This window comes from Vigna unguiculata, chromosome 5, assembly GCF_004118075.2.
Source record: "Vigna unguiculata cultivar IT97K-499-35 chromosome 5, ASM411807v1, whole genome shotgun sequence".
Lineage (NCBI taxonomy): Eukaryota > Viridiplantae > Streptophyta > Magnoliopsida > Fabales > Fabaceae > Vigna > Vigna unguiculata.
The window spans coordinates 44,910,957-44,927,458 of record NC_040283.1 but is presented as its reverse complement, the minus strand read 5'-3'; the positions used below and the strand labels follow the sequence as shown (position 1 = coordinate 44,927,458).

At 28.8% G+C, this 16,502-nt stretch overlaps 3 protein-coding genes and 1 non-coding gene across 4 annotated transcripts; 2 read left to right on the top strand and 2 right to left on the bottom strand.

The window, feature by feature from the left end:
* The first annotated feature begins 3,394 nt into the window (after positions 1-3,394).
* LOC114183020 (11S globulin seed storage protein 2-like) lies at positions 3,395-5,946 on the top strand. Its single transcript, XM_028069851.1, has 3 exons — positions 3,395-3,691; positions 4,475-5,195; positions 5,587-5,946. Exons 1-3 carry the CDS (start codon positions 3,496-3,498, stop codon positions 5,738-5,740), a joined length of 1,071 nt encoding a protein of 356 aa, XP_027925652.1. The 5' UTR covers positions 3,395-3,495; the 3' UTR covers positions 5,741-5,946.
* Positions 5,947-7,104: 1,158 nt separating this feature from the next.
* On the bottom strand, positions 7,105-8,935 carry LOC114186112 (protein SODIUM POTASSIUM ROOT DEFECTIVE 2-like). Its single transcript, XM_028074137.1, has 2 exons — positions 8,239-8,935; positions 7,105-7,947 (listed from the first exon to the last, which is right to left on the bottom strand). Exons 1-2 carry the CDS (start codon positions 8,645-8,647, stop codon positions 7,802-7,804), a joined length of 555 nt encoding a protein of 184 aa, XP_027929938.1. The 5' UTR covers positions 8,648-8,935; the 3' UTR covers positions 7,105-7,801.
* A 574-nt stretch (positions 8,936-9,509) lies between these two features.
* On the bottom strand, positions 9,510-9,583 carry TRNAV-CAC. The gene has a single exon. It is a non-coding gene; the product is annotated as a tRNA-Val (tRNA).
* Positions 9,584-9,806: 223 nt separating this feature from the next.
* Positions 9,807-11,985, top strand: LOC114183905 (60S ribosomal protein L35-like). The gene is made up of 4 exons (XM_028071084.1): positions 9,807-9,955; positions 10,065-10,200; positions 10,296-10,452; positions 11,772-11,985. Exons 1-4 carry the CDS (start codon positions 9,952-9,954, stop codon positions 11,844-11,846), a joined length of 372 nt encoding a protein of 123 aa, XP_027926885.1. The 5' UTR covers positions 9,807-9,951; the 3' UTR covers positions 11,847-11,985.
* The last annotated feature ends 4,517 nt before the right edge of the window (positions 11,986-16,502 follow it).

The window sequence follows — 16,502 nt, the reverse complement described above, 5'->3', positions numbered from 1 at the left end:
CATGAAATCAATTGATTTTGCATCGCGTCAATCCATTCTATTAGGCTAGGTTTTGAGTTAAAAAAAAGTCCTTTAGTTTGCTAAAAAATCCAACCCATGAAATAAAATAATTTGTAAGGATGAACCTTTTGTCCTAGGATTCTCATTCCCAAATCAAAATTGAACCAAACAACTTTTGATGACATTCTCATCAATAATGACACTTTTATCACTATCGTTGCCATTAACCATCATAACACTGGCATTTATGTCAACGACACTTGCTTTAGTATTGTCGACCATCACAACATTCATGGCTATCATGTCACCATCTCTAACTCTGGCATCAACATCGTCAACATTGTCATCACTACCTTCATATTTGACTCTATTGTTGTTTTATAATTTTAAATTTAATGAGTTTTTTATTCTATTTAGAATTTTAACAAAAAAAAATCAGTTAAAGGTGGTTCTAGTCATGCTGCTATACTCAAAGAGTGTTTTGTGTTGTTTACTATTTATGACTAATTTTTCTTCTCTATAATATTTTTAAAACACGCCAATGTCTATACATATAAATATGTATATATTAAACTCTTGTGAGCCATGCTACAACCTAATTGTTATTCATTTCAATTGTTACCTACAAACAAATCACTAAAATATACATGCATGTAAATAATATAAAACTAAAACCAATATAAGCATTATATTCTGACCCTAATAGAATAAGATAACATGGTTGAAATACAAACACACATGTATAAGATATATAAAGAAAATAATAAACATAAAAGGAGATAACATCCTCCTTTGCAAAACACAAAAAAAAAAATTAATAAATAAATAAATAGAAAAAAATTTAAAAAATAAATAAATAAATAGAGATCACAAAAAATAACACTTCTTCGTATCTTCATATATATATATATATATATATATATATATATATATATATATATATATATATATATATATATATATATATATATATATATATATATATATATATATATATATATATATATATATATATATATATATATATATATACATATCCCGTTGCAAGCAAAGGAATTCCACAATCATATTTCATCCATAGTATAAAGTGATTCGATAATAAAAGTAATATTGCGCATAAAATCCAAAATAGTTAAGAAAAACAAAGAAATGCTTAGACTATTATTGTGAAGCGTCTATCATGTTAAACTCAAGTGAAATAGATCTTAACTTTTTAAGAATTAAATTAGTAATCGAGTCAATAGAATAACTAAATTAAGATTAGTCAACTACAATTGAATCAAATATATTTTCATATTATCTAATATACTAGGTAAACAAAGTTAACAAAATCACGTGAAATTAAATTAGTTGAATTGTAAATTAGCATAAAAGAACTATGTTATGCAAAAAATAAAAAATAAATAATAATAATAATAATAAGAGGCTAAATAATAACGATCCTTAAATGGACATTGAATGTTTATTTTCACTTGTTTAAAAACTTTATTGCATGTGCAAATATTTCATATTTTATCGTGTAACATTATGACAAACTTGATAAACTCTACAAATTAACTGAATAATATATTCGATAAGTAGTTTAGAATCCTCAAATTGAAAACACGTGTAATAAACTTACTAACATGCACCACACACATGACGATTTACAATTATACAATTTTATTTTTTTTATTTCCTTTTATTGATGTTTGTTGACATTTTTTTCACATTTCAAATTAACTATAAGCAGTGTTAGTTAACTTTGTTTGAAGATGGTAAACCCTACTCATTATCAGAAAAAAATTCTAATAAATGATTGACAAAGAATAACATTATTGTTAATGATAAATGATTCACTAAAATCGTTAACAGGATAAAAATAATCCTAACAAATGTCAATAAAAAAAAATCCAATTCACATCTACCAAAAAATAGTTCCCAATCCAATCCAGTTCACATATAGAAGAAAATAAAATAGGATCTTCAGCGTAGATTGAAAACAAATTGACATGGAGTAAAAAATAATAATGATTTACAACAATAAAAATAATTCTTACAAAAAAAACAACCACTATCAATATAAATGAAAAAGAAAAAAATTAATCAACATTAAAAGAAAAATAGTAATTTTATCGATGTATTGTTTTAGTCAAGTTGGTGATGTCTTGACCAGAATTGAATTTTATAAAAAAAAGGTAAATGTGAATTTATAAAAGCATAATTTTTTTTATAAATTTTAATTTTCTAAGTGAAATTTGAAATTTAATAATTTTAAATAACTTAATTATTTTGCATAAATTTCTATAATTTCAATTTCCTTAAAAATTCTTCCTAAAATAACATATTTTATTTTCAGATTATCTAAAAAAAACAATTATCTCTCAAAATTTCCCATCCAGATGTATTATAAAGCATAGAAATATGGGAAAGGTAGAAACAAACATCACATTAGCTCTTTAATCATGTTATAAACATCAAACATCCTTAAAACTAAGACTTCAATTCGTACAAAAATTCCAAAACTTTTATTTACGTTTTTATCATTCTTTATATTAACTATTTTTCTCAATTTTAAATAATTACTCGTAATATTATTTACATAATATTACTTATAATATATTTTATTTCAATAACTAAAATTTATTAAATTTATAACAATATCTATATTTATATACATATTTTATTTTTTTAAAATTTTATTATTTTAATTATTTGTACAGTTTAAATAATTATATATATATATATATATATATATATTTAAAAATACATACAAATATACACATTTCTGTATTTACGTTAATAATAGTAATAATTTTATTTTTTTAATATAAAATGATCACACATGCACATAATACATGTATTTTTATTTATTGTAATAATAAAAATTTTATTTTTAAACAATAATTAAATTTATAAATTATTTCACACACTTATCATACAAAACATATATGTCCTTAAATGTGTTTTTATAAAAAAAAACACATTTATTAAATTTAATAAATACAGTACGTAATAATAAAAAACACGACATTTGTTAATCCTCTTGTAGATTAAATCCCCAATTAAATTAAATAAATACCTTTTTATTCACACATTATTAAATTAAAACATATGTTGAAAAAACTATATACTTATAAGTAAGCATCATTTAACATATATAGCACGCGTAAATATTAATTATTTGGTAGAACAGTTGATACTGATAAATATTAAATATATCTGAAATTTCTTAGTTGTTTTGCTTGATAATCTTTGATTATCATTAATTGAGGTGTTTAAAAGAAGAAAAAAAGTTGAATTACCTACCTGCATTAATTTTGGATGAGATTAGGACAAGAACCAGTAGTGAAGTGTGAACTGTCACTAAAATGCCGCTTCCATTTCTGTTACACTTACCTTTATATATACCCGTGGTGTTTTCACGCATCATATCAGGTATCACACACAAACTCCAAAATCTCTTTCTTTTTCTCTCTGTAATTTTCTGGGTCCACTGAAAAAGCTAAGAAGAAGATGGAGATTGATCTTTCTCCCAAGCTGGTGAAGAAAGTTTATGGTGGCGATGGTGGGTCCTACCACGCCTGGTCCCCCTCTGAACTTCCCATGCTTCGCGAAGGTAACATTGGTGCCGCCAAACTCTCTCTGCGCAAAAACGGTTTCGCCCTTCCTCGATATTCTGACTCTTCCAAAGTCGCTTATGTTCTTCAAGGTATCTTCGCTCTGCTACTTCTGTTCATATCTTCAATCATTGTCCACAATTGGTAATGTTTTTAATATTATACAACTGATCAGAACTATTTGTCGGAAGTTTCTCGTTTTCAATTCTTGTATTCTGAATTTTTTTTAATTGATAATTCCCGATGCATCGATTTGTGAAGGTAATTTGTCGTATGTTGTATCGGATATTGATTTAAAAGGTTGATTTGGGATTTTAAGTTTTAAAAGAAAAATTGGGATCCTTAGTGTTAGCTTTTTTAGCATTTTTGTTTTGGAAATTAAGGATTTAATTGGACTACACTTTTTGACTTTGTAATACTTGTTCTGAAGTCATGTTTATGTTGACCTGTGTTTTCAAATTAAACTAATTATTTTAAGGGTGTGTTTGTATTTTATAATTTTTTTTTTTTCAAAATGTAGCTAAAGAAGGTTGCTTAGGTAAGACTTAGGTAAGAAGTGAGAGAGATTGAAAAGGATGAAAATGGAAGATGTGAAAAAGTTTTCTCTATTTTGTTAGTTTTTGGAACAATTATTTCAAAAATATTTCTCAAACCTTAATGAAATTTAATAAGAAATTAATTGCTGGTCCATGCGGGATTGATTATTGATTTAGATGAGTTTATTAAAAAAAAAAAAAACATTGATTCAGGAAAGATTATGAAACCTGAAATGAGACGAGAAGGGAATGAAACAGGCCCTGAGTGATTCTTTGCTTGAAATTATGAAAAAATGATATTGTATTGATTATCTGTGTATCTGTGTTTTCATTCCATAGGAAGTGGAGTGGCTGGAATAGTGTTGCCTGAATCAGAAGAGAAGGTTGTTGCAATCAAGAAAGGGGATGCGCTGGCACTCCCCTTTGGTGTTGTGACATGGTGGTATAACAAAGAAGAAACTGAGTTGATTGTTCTGTTCCTTGGAGACACTTCCAAGGCTCACAAGGCTGGTGAATTCACTGATTTTTTTCTGACTGGTTCCAATGGAATCTTCACGGGATTTTCCGCTGAGTTTGTGGGCAGGGCTTGGGACTTGGAAGAGAGTGATGTCAAGACCCTTGTTGGAAAACAATTGGGCAAAGGGGTTGTGCAGTTGGACGGAAGCATCACACTACCGGAGCCTAAACCGGAGCACCGGATTGGCATGGCCTTGAACTGTGAAGAGGCTCCATTGGATGTTGACATCAAGGGTGGTGGAAGGGTTGTGGTGTTGAACACCAAGAATCTTCCCTTGGTTGGTGATGTTGGGCTAGGGGCTGACCTTGTGAAGTTGGATGGAGGAGCCATGTGCTCTCCAGGATTCTCTTGTGATTCTGCTTTGCAGGTTACATATATCATCAGAGGTAGTGGTCGGGTTCAGGTTGTTGGAGTTGATGGTCATAGGGTTTTGGAGACAACTATAAAAGCTGGTAATTTGTTCATTGTGCCAAGGTTTTTTGTTGTCTCAAAAATTGCTGATCCAGAGGGAATGGAGTGGTTCTCTATAATCACCACCCCTAAGTAAGCCTTTCTCATCATCACCTTATTATTGTTCATCTTATTTTCAGTGCAGAAGTAAGTAACCATTCATCTGATGTTCTGTTTGTTGCTTGAATGGATTTGATATTGGTCCTAACCATAACCATGTAGAAAACTTAACCCTTTTTGGTTGATTTATACTTCAGACTTCTACACTTTAATTCTTGTCTTAATAATTTCTTTCCAACCAGTGATTGACACAGAACCCATCATCAATCATAGATGAAAACTGTTGATCCTAATGTACTACTTGCCTGTCTTTATTTGGTTGGAAAATGAAAACTCCATTGATGAACAACTATTCTGTATTACTTGATGGTAACCCATAAATTTAACATTTTTTTTCTAACCATAATGGTTTTCACTTTGGCAGTCCTATATTTACCCACTTGGCTGGAAGTTCTTCTGTGTGGAAGGCTTTATCACCTTCTGTTCTGCAAGCTGCTTTCAATGTAGATTCAGGAGTGGAGCAACTGTTCCGTTCAAAGAGGACTTCCGATGCTATTTTCTTCCCTCCACCAAATTAGAATAAACATTCCACCAATCCACCATTATCGATTGGTTGTGAAGGTTCCCCCATCCTGTCTTATCTTAACGGAAAATAAAAGGGGTAACGTGTTGAGGAATTACCGAATTAGTGGAATTACTTCACTGTTTTAAAGTGTTTTCTTTATTTTACTCGAATTATTACCAATTCACGTTACATGCTCTTTGATCCTTTCTTTTTAACCTACTTTTATTCTTATTCTTTTATATCATTCAAGATAGTGACCATAGTTATATATTCCTAAACAACAGATATTGGAGATAGATGCTTCTAATTACAAAAAACCAATATGTTTTATTCGAACTCGAACATTTTATGTTTTTCCCCTATTCTATTTTTCTGAAATTCTACGGTCTACTATTCGAACAAAAACATCCTTTTCATATCATCGTTTGAGCAAAACTTCTTTGCTTGAACGACTTTTATTCACTAAATAAGGAAAATTCATACTCAAATCAAATTATACACCCACTTAACGAAATCAATTTTAATTGAAAAATAATTGCTATGAGGTTTTTCCATCAGCATTTAAATCTTTGTCAATAACATGCTTTTGTTCTTTATTTGTCAATATTGTATTATAAAATATTTAACAATTTTTTTTTAAATCATAATTTTTTGTAAAAAGTATTTGTTAATTTTATATCCAAAACTTTAAAATCCAATTGAATCTCAAATAATGATTTGATTAAAAGTTTAAATTAAATATAAATCAAACTAAATTTAGTATATCTTATTTTCACAAAAAGAAAGGTAGCTTCTCTCTTATGGCATCAAAAAAAGCAGTGGAATAAGAATTTTGACTAGCCAAAACCTTTCTGTACATTCGATTTCCACTTTCATCCTCATTTTACACCTACACTGAGCTTTTAACAAATGTTATCATTCATTTGTTTATAACGAAACCAGGTTAATCATTTGATGCGAGTAACATTCATGCACAGGTCATAGATGTTCATATTTGTTTTCCATGGTATTTTCCTTTTCCAGCAGTCCACGATTTAGCCAAAGAAATAAAAACAATCAAACATTAGGTACAAAGTTAGATAACTCTCTTTTCTCTGCCAACAAATAATGCTTTTTGAATTGACCATTAAGATCGATTTAGTTTCAAAATCAAAACAAAAAGACGAAACATTAGGCGTGAAATATTAGCCCCACTACAGCCAAGTGATCTAGACCATGAAATCATAAAGTGTACTCTACTCATTACTATCACATTGGTGCGTGCATGGGGGGGGGGGGGGGGGGGGTACAACTTGACAGAAAAAGGAAAAATGAAGCCACTGATTGGTACTCATGAACCTTCTCATTGAATTGCAGTAGCAGTAGCATCCTTACCATAATTAATAACACCTTACACTTTTATAAACATTGGATTTAACCAACGTTGGACACATTGGTTGTTTGAGGAGCATGAATCATATTAGCTTGAAAAATGAATACTAGAAAACAGAAAGTGTTTGATGAAGAATGTGTCCCAAACCAGCCTGGCCTTGAATGTGCCTACCACTGACTCGCATGCATTACCCTGGCTCCACTAGTTTGTTATCTAAAAAGCGAAGCTATCATATTCGACCCAGTGGGGAAAATAATAGTGTATAACATGTGCACAGGTTCTCATGTTTATGGTTATGGAAACATGTACACACTCAGACACATTATTGTTTAGTGCTCAGCATCAAGATAATGAATAGAACACTTCTCATTTTGGAGACAGAGCTACTTTTCTTGGCTAGTTTTGGTTTGAATTTCTAAATTTTTGAACGTGACCATTCTCATAACAATGCTAAAATCACTTAAAGAAACTACATATAAACTACTACTTGGAAACAATTCAACTTGAGGAATCAGTAAACACTAATCAACAACAACAAAAACTGCATTCCATTCACCAATCTAACTAGACAAACATTATAAACAAGCTTGACACACACATCAAACTTTGTACTAATACAAACTCTTACATACCAACACATAAGAAAAAGGTGGGGTGATGACAGAGAAGAAATTAAGATTAATATGTTAATTTTCATTTAACTCACGTTGAAGGCAAAGATGATTTTGGAGATTGCCATAGCTGTGCATTCTTCACCTTTGACACACTTGCCAGAACCTCTAATGGTGTCACGTCTCCGATTACTGTTACTTTCTTAGCCTCCATGTCTATACTGAATGATGTTACTCCTATACACACATAATTACAAAAAAAAAAACATGTAAATTAGATTCATTAACATAAACTTTGACCCTATTAAGCCATTGAAGAAACCATAAAACCCAAAAACTTCATTATCACATGCTGTGTTTTGGGTGGTTAAATATGTAGCAAGATGTATGTCTGATAAATCGTCACTACTATGAACATTTTGAACAATTTCTTACTTAACCCAAATAAACAGAACATTAAGTTTATATAAATTTAGAAACTTTTTTTGCTTAGCTTTTCTATGAACTAAGGTGGATATGTAAACTGACCTTCCATTTTTGAGATGTGTTTTCTAACTTTTCCTTCACAGGCCTTGCAGTGCAATGACACCCTCAAAACAACGTGGTTCTGCAGGGTGGGCTTGTGTGAAGGAATTTGATCAAACCCAGACACCAAATCAATGAAGGGAGCGTCACCGAGGAGATACATTGTGGATGATGATGAACCACTGAAGTTCTTACTGTTACAAAAATTAAAATCAGTGACGGAACCTTTTCTGCGCACGTCCCAGTGAGGCAAAGGGTTTATAGGTAACATGGATGAACAAGGAAGACGAAGTTGGATTTTTCTTCTAACACTGGAGTTCCTTTTGGTGCTTTTACGTACTGTGGAACGATGATGATGATCCATAGTAGAGTTTACTGCTGTGGAAGCAGTGGAAGAGCAGAACAATTTCATTCCTTTCAGGGCTGTGCTGTGATGATAATATTTGTGTTCTGAGAAAAAAACTGAGCAATGCAGTGAAGAATTTGAAGAGATTGGTGAGTGTTAGCAAAAGAGTGATGCAAATGATACCAGATTACTTGCTTTTAGTTTTGAACTTGAAGGGAAAAAGAAAAAGGTGAAGGAAAAAAAAATAGCAATAGTACGTTCCACTACTGCAAAGTAGAACTGGGTCAGTTCAGTTCCTTTAAAATGTGTGTGCTGTGTTAGTATCTTTAGACTTTTTCATAAAGAACTTGAGTTAAATAAATATATCATCCCTCAGAAATTTTGAAGAATGCTTATACTTCACATTCAAATCTTGAATTTCGAGCATCAGCAGTTTAATAAAGCTGTTAAATGGTTGCTGCTGCATACTGCATATTCATCTTGACCATTACCAACCTTTATCTTAATCTATCAGTTTTTTATGCTTAAACTTCACCATTATATAATCTATCAGTTACAGAGCAATTGCATCTTTTGTCGGGCAAAAGGGCATGCATGGCGCATTTATGGATCAACGATAACGTGTATTGCGTAATCTACCATAACAGTTCCATATGTTCCCTTTCATTGATATTTATTTTGTAGTTTTTATTCTTCCGTTGAAATCAAACTAATCTTGAAAGCTTGGTGTGGTTCTTTTAGACAGAGATTCTTTGTTTATTTTAAACGAAAATAGAATACGTAAAAGTATTGCGGGTAACGTACTTTGCACATGGATTCTTGTTAATTAATACTTTGCTTTCGCTGTGGTTCAGTGTTCAATAATATAAACACTCTTTTCAATGTGACTCCTTCATGACATTTTATAAAAGATTTTAATAAAATTAAATGTCTGAGCCCGGGTTCAAACCGGGGACCTCTAGTGTGTGAGATTAGCGTGATAACCAACTATACCACCCAGACTTAATTGACAGAAAAGTTTATTAAAACAATATGATACAATATACTTTCAACATATTTAAATGATTTTTAATTCAATAAGTATTTTACAAAAACTAATGTTAAAGTAATGGAATCTGGAGGGAATATTTTTTACTTCAAATTTTCAGAAATAGGGGGGGTAAACTTAGAAATAAGACGGTGTGGAATAACAAAATTTAATAAACTGTTAACTGGGTAGAAGGCAGGCCCAGATCCACACGATGTTAACCTGTGTTATGATTATTTTGTGGATTAGGGTTTAGTAAGAAAAAGAAATAGTGCAACCAAGTAGGTAGGGTTTCTCTCTCTTTTGATCCTCTTCGCAGCGCCACGCGACCTTCGAATTAGCAATGGGTACGATTCAAACTATCTCTGTCTGCACTTCTACGATGCTATTTCATTCGATACGGTTTCGATTTCGTTTATGTATTTATGTTCCAATTTGTTTTGTGCAATGCAAAAGCGAGAATCAAGGTGTACGAGCTGAGGAACAAAACGAAAGCAGAGCTTCTGAACCAATTGAAGGATCTCAAAGCAGAACTCGCTCTCCTCCGCGTCGCTAAGGTCACCGGCGGGGCGCCAAACAAGCTTTCCAAAATGTGCATTTCTTCTCTCTTTGATTTCATTCAATTCCCTAATCCTTAATTCAATTCAAATTGATACGAATTTCAATGCATTTGTTGTGTGGATGCAGCAAAGTGGTTCGGCTTTCGATAGCGCAGGTGCTGACGGTGATTTCCCAGAAGCAAAAAGCAGCGTTGAGGGAGGCTTACAAGAACAAGAAGTACATTCCTTTGGATCTGCGCCCCAAGAAGACCAGGGCTATCAGAAGGCGCTTAACAAAACATCAGGTACCATTCATGTCTCGTTCTTCTCATCTTTTTCCCGCTCTACTGTGTTTTTTGGATATACCCTTGAAAATTCTATCAAATAGGCCCCTGAACTTTAGTAAAATATACCAACTTGAGGACATATACTTTTATTACTCCGAGAATTATATAAGGGAGATTATTATCACAGCTCAGGGAGGGACTGAATTGGTATCTACCTGTTATGTGTGTAAGGTTGATGGATGAAAAGATGAAATCCAAAGAGATAATGCATCTGGACAGGATTAGATTGTCTAATGGCTCGAAATTGCTGGTTGTGTTTCAATGAGTGTAGAAATAAGTGGCTACTTGATAATTATCGATTAAAAAGTTCATAGGATTTGGAAGTGTGTGTCTAGAGATGGTGTATGTTTACAATGTTTTCTAATTGCAATTCCTCCTGCCTTTTTCCAAATAGTCTATTTTGAGTTGAGCAAAACTCTTATAACGTGATAGGCATTAGGTGATACGTTTGAACATTTGTAGATATCAAATTGCAACTGCATTGGTTTATATATTCTCTTGTCTTCAACGAATTATCAGAATTTTCTTCTTTTTATCTGGATTGGTGATTAACTGAAATTTAACTTTTGCATTAAGCTGTACTTTCTATCTTGATGATGATTGTTGATTGAAAAATTATAGTTCAGGTGGCATCTAAGTATGGTTTTGCTGATATCCGTGTATTATAACACGTGCACACTTACATCCAAACAGATAGCTATTTCCCAAGGCTACGTTAGGAAAATGGCAATCTATTATTCGGCTTGATGCCTGTGTTGTGTTAGTTAGATGATGGCGGACTGTTTTCTATTGTTTTTATCTTCCAAGGTTGCATCCATCTTGAACTCTCCTACATTCCATAATCTATTCTTTAGAAAATCTATTATTTGTAGGTATGATGGTTGATATTTCTGATATCATTTAATAAGAATATTTTATTATAGTTTTTGTCATAAATAATATTTCTATTACCTTTGCTATCGCTCTACTAAGGAACATGATTGGATGTTTCACCACAATCGGGACTATAACTTGTCTTCAAGATGAAACAAGGAAATTGATTGGAAGTTTCACTGTTAAGCTTTTATGTTATGATTCTGGCTAGTTTAATGTAAAGGTGAACATGCTAGTTGAATTCCTTGTGTTGATTTGGGGTGCTGGATCTATTTTGTATAATATTCCCTCTGACGTTTTGCTGTGGATTGTTCTCCTATTTTGAGCTTCTGAATTGAGATAGATATTTCTCGCCTTATAGGTTTCTGATATATATCTGAATGAATTCGCCGTCTTTTTTACAGGCTTCATTGAAGACAGAGCGGGAGACAAAGAAGGAATTGTACTTTCCGATGCGAAAGTATGCTATTAAGGTGTAATGCTAGATCTATGTAAGGTTTATAATTTTGGAGACACTTTCTTTTGTTATTTGAAGTACGATTATTTTTTGCAGTCGCTCAGTTTTTATGTCATTTCTCTCCGGTTTTCATTTTAATCATCGTTAAATTGGACTAAAAATTAGTTTGTTTTACATTAAGTCTGTTTTTTTGTCATGTATGACGAACTTTCAATTTTGTGTATGCTCGTAAGTAAACCTATATTCTTTCTATACACAATTCGCCATTTAATATAATCCGCAGATCATATAGAAAATTTTCTAGTGGCGTGAGCTCTTAACTTCACTAGTTGAAGATATATGATATTTGGGACACCGTTAAGTTTTGAGACTTCTCTTTTCCTCATTCATTCAATTAAGGGAACTGCCCTCGATTACTACATTTGTTAGATGCTGGCTATGTTTGGAAAGTAGTGAAAAAAAAGATGGGACAGTTGCATAGCAGTCTCAATATTTTGCACAGATAGATTTTCAAAGGCGTCGTCAAAGCTATTAATGTGGCGCAGTAATGGAAGATTGAAAAAAGTGTGTAATGACTCTAAAATGTCAACTTGTAAGAAAATCTAAGGTAGATAAGTTATTTGAAATAACACATCACGTTTAATTTATGTTGGTTTTCTCTGTTATCATTACTATTAGTAGTAATAATTCCATTTTGGACAAGTTGTGTTAACTGTCTAAGTGTACAACCTTGACTGCTTATATCATAGGATGGTAGCCCCCAAACATGCCCTATTCAGTTCTGACTGCTTTTAAAATTTAATATCAATAATGTACAACACATTCATCTTACAACTGCAATAATAAAATTAAATCTCATTTACAATTTAAAACTATGAAAATATTAACTATATTTCGTATGAAATTGGGATAATATTTTTTGAGTGATTTTTATTCAATTTTTTTTCAATAGAAACTAATATTTAATTTATAAGAATTAATATTCATAGTTCTTTTATATCGGAGTGATTATTTTTACTGTTCTATATATCTTCTTGCTACAAGTGTAAGATCTAAATCAAAATTAAAGTTTGCATACCTTATTTTTTATTAGATTTTTTTCTCAATGCTGTAACTAAAATTAGTTTATATATCGTTTCAGGATCTCATGCAATATGAAAATTAATTTATATCATCTCATTTCATCATATAATATATTAAATCATATATATTCACACGCACACACGTACTTTACGACACATTTTTATATATCTTAATAATAAAAAATAACTTTGCTCATTGACCATAAAGATAAGAGATCCAAATTTGATGCGTGGAAGTTTATTTACAACACAGTATCAAACAAATTTGTGTGAGGAAAATTGTACTCAGATTATATCGTTTCATACTGAACCATGAGGAAAATTGTACTCAGATTATATCGTTTCATACTGAACCATACTTATGTTTCTTTAATTTTAGATATCTTTGAATAAAATTATATTTATATTTTCTTTAATTTTTAAATAAACATTCACTTTTACCGTATTTTTAATTAATGATATTTACCAAAATGGCACCACTTTCCTTGTTTTATTTAAAAATATTATATCAACAAAAATTTAAATTAAAATATTAATAAATTTGTTTTAAATGAAATTAAATATGTTTTTATAAATAAAAAAATAAATAATTTTGCATTAATAAAATAAGAGAACTGAGTACCATGTTATTATTATAAAACCATAGAAAAAATGAATGTGATTTACTAAATGGAAGAGGAAAACAAATGCGGATTTAAAAACTATACAAAAGACTAAATGTTACTTTACTAAAAAACATATAAAAGATATATATTTATTTTACAATTAAACAAAATATGTGTTATTTAGTATAAGTCAAGATGGTAATATCAATAAATACCCAATAAGGTGACTAGAATTTCTTTTATCAAACATCTGAAAAAGAAGTTCAATAATGTATATCCAAAAATAAATATCAACGTACTTTTCTGATTTAAAAAAAAATGTTACCTATCAAGCAGTTTAAGGAAATTTAAGAATATCTTAATATCACAACATTTCAACGAGTATAGATATCTTTTAATAAAATATATATTTCGTAAAAAAGGCACATAGATATATTTTACTTGAATTTAAAAGTTTATAATCATATATAAATTATCTTAACATTTTAAATAATTTAGAACATAATTATTTACATCTGTAGATAAATTATAATTCTTATAAGTTATTCTATAATTTGATTTGATTTTTTTGGTAACTCAGAATGAAATATTTTTAATTTAATAAATTAGTGATTAAATTTATAGTAAGATTGAGACCAGTATTCGGAAAAAATAAAAACAATTTGCTATAAGAAAAATTCACAACTCTTTACCCTTTCTAGTTTAAGTAAGAGTTCTAATACCCTCACATAAACAAAATTTTATACTATAAAAGGTTTTTAGTACCAATGCCTAACCAAATTTATCCAAATATAAATATTTCCAATAAAATGTACTACATACAATATTATATATATATATATATATATATATATATAATATAGTATGATATTTTGGAAACATTATTGAGTTACATGTTAAAAAAAATCATATTAAGTATTTTTTTTTAAGATTAAAGGACAAAAAATATTACATATTCACCCAAAAAAGGTCCTTAACTTCCTTAACTTATACATAATCTTCACATCTAACTTCAAATTCAACTTTAACTTAACTTATGTCTAACTCATTTACAATAATATTTATCATATACAACTTTCCTTATCTCATCAAGAGTTGCACTCGAATAATAATTAAGAGAGTTAAAAAGTACAAAAAAAAATTAGAGACTTACAACATAATATAATCAAATTTCAATCTAAGACTAAATCAACGGAGAGAAAATCAAAATTAAAATCATATATTAATAGAAAAAAAAATAATTAAATTTCATAAAAAATAATATTCACTTTAAACTAAAATATAATCAGATAAGAATAATAAATAAATAAATAAGATCATTAAGTAGTAGGTCTTACAAGACTTTTAATCTTGAACTTATATTATTGAAAAAATTTGCATAGCATTATTTTTATATAATATTAACTAAAATTCAACAAAAACTAAAAAATTACAATTTTTCATTTTTTCATCTTTTTTTTTTATAAATTTCACTTATAATTTTGAAATTTTTAACTAATAATATATATATATATATATATATATATATATATATATATATATATATATATATATATATATATATATATTCCACACAGTACATATTCATTAAGTATTGCAAGAAATATTTAGTACTGAAATGTCTACAGTAAATTCCTTAAATTAAACAATAAATACAACAAAAAATTAAGATATTTATGCATTAAACTATAAAGTTATTTACAACACAATATTAAAAGAAATTTGTTTTGTGAAAAAAAGAAGAAGAAGACTATTAACAGATCTATGAATGTAGCCATAATATATGAAAAGGTGAGACATAAGATATTGAACTTGCATATTTATAATTTATTCCCCACTTGTTAGAAGCAGTATAGTAACTTCAATAAAATTCTATAAGTTGACTTGTAAATTTTAATCTCTATATGTGTATTCTGTCTTAAATAAATTATATTTGGTTAATATAGAATTTATTGAAATTTAATGATATACATAACACTTGCACAACTAAAAAATATATTTTTAGGAAGAAAAAAAAACAGAGTATAGATAAAACTGATATGAAATTCAAACATTATGGTTTAATGAGAATTAGTTATATATATATATATATATATATATATATATATATATATATATATATATATATATTAACAAAAATAAAGAAATCTAATCATCTATCTTTTTATAAAATAGTTATATTAAATGAAAAATATTTATTTTTAAGATTTGTTCTTTGACAGGTCTTTTCAATTTTTAATTTTATATTTCTTTCAGCTAAGGAGTGTTGGGGAGCATAAACAGGTTTTTTAATATATTATTTCTAAAGCATACAAAAATAACAAATTTCAAGTAATATATTATTAGAAAAATGAAAAACTCGATGAATTTTTTCTCTTTATCCATCTCATGTTAATTACACTGAAAATTTAAATTTCTAATATTGATTTTAAAAATGACTAACTTGTATCTTTATATATGTATTATGACTATGATACTTAGAGCTTATAACTCTAGATATTATAATGTTTTGAAATATTATAGTATTAAATTCGTGTATATATATATATATATATATATATATATATATATAATATTTGATAACATAAAATAGTTTGATTTGATGAAAGATTATTTTAAAACTATATGATTAATATATATTTATAATTTTTAAAAGTGAAAACATAAAAAAGAATATTGATTTTCTTTTAAGAATTATAGACAAAGTTTGACATGATCAATGCAATGACCTATTATATGAAAAAAAAAAATAGAGAAAGGAAAAAGAGTGTCAGGATAGAACTAAATCTAAAGTTTAGTATGTATGTAAATAAACAGTTGATATATTAATAACAAAGTAAACTAAATTTCATTTTAAAAATTTGAATTAAAATCGTAGTCTCAAATTTACTTTATTAGTACTAATAAATAAAAAGCTATGTAATATATATTTATATTTTTTATAATAAAAAATAAAAAAATTATAATTATAAAAAATAAATATAAGTATTT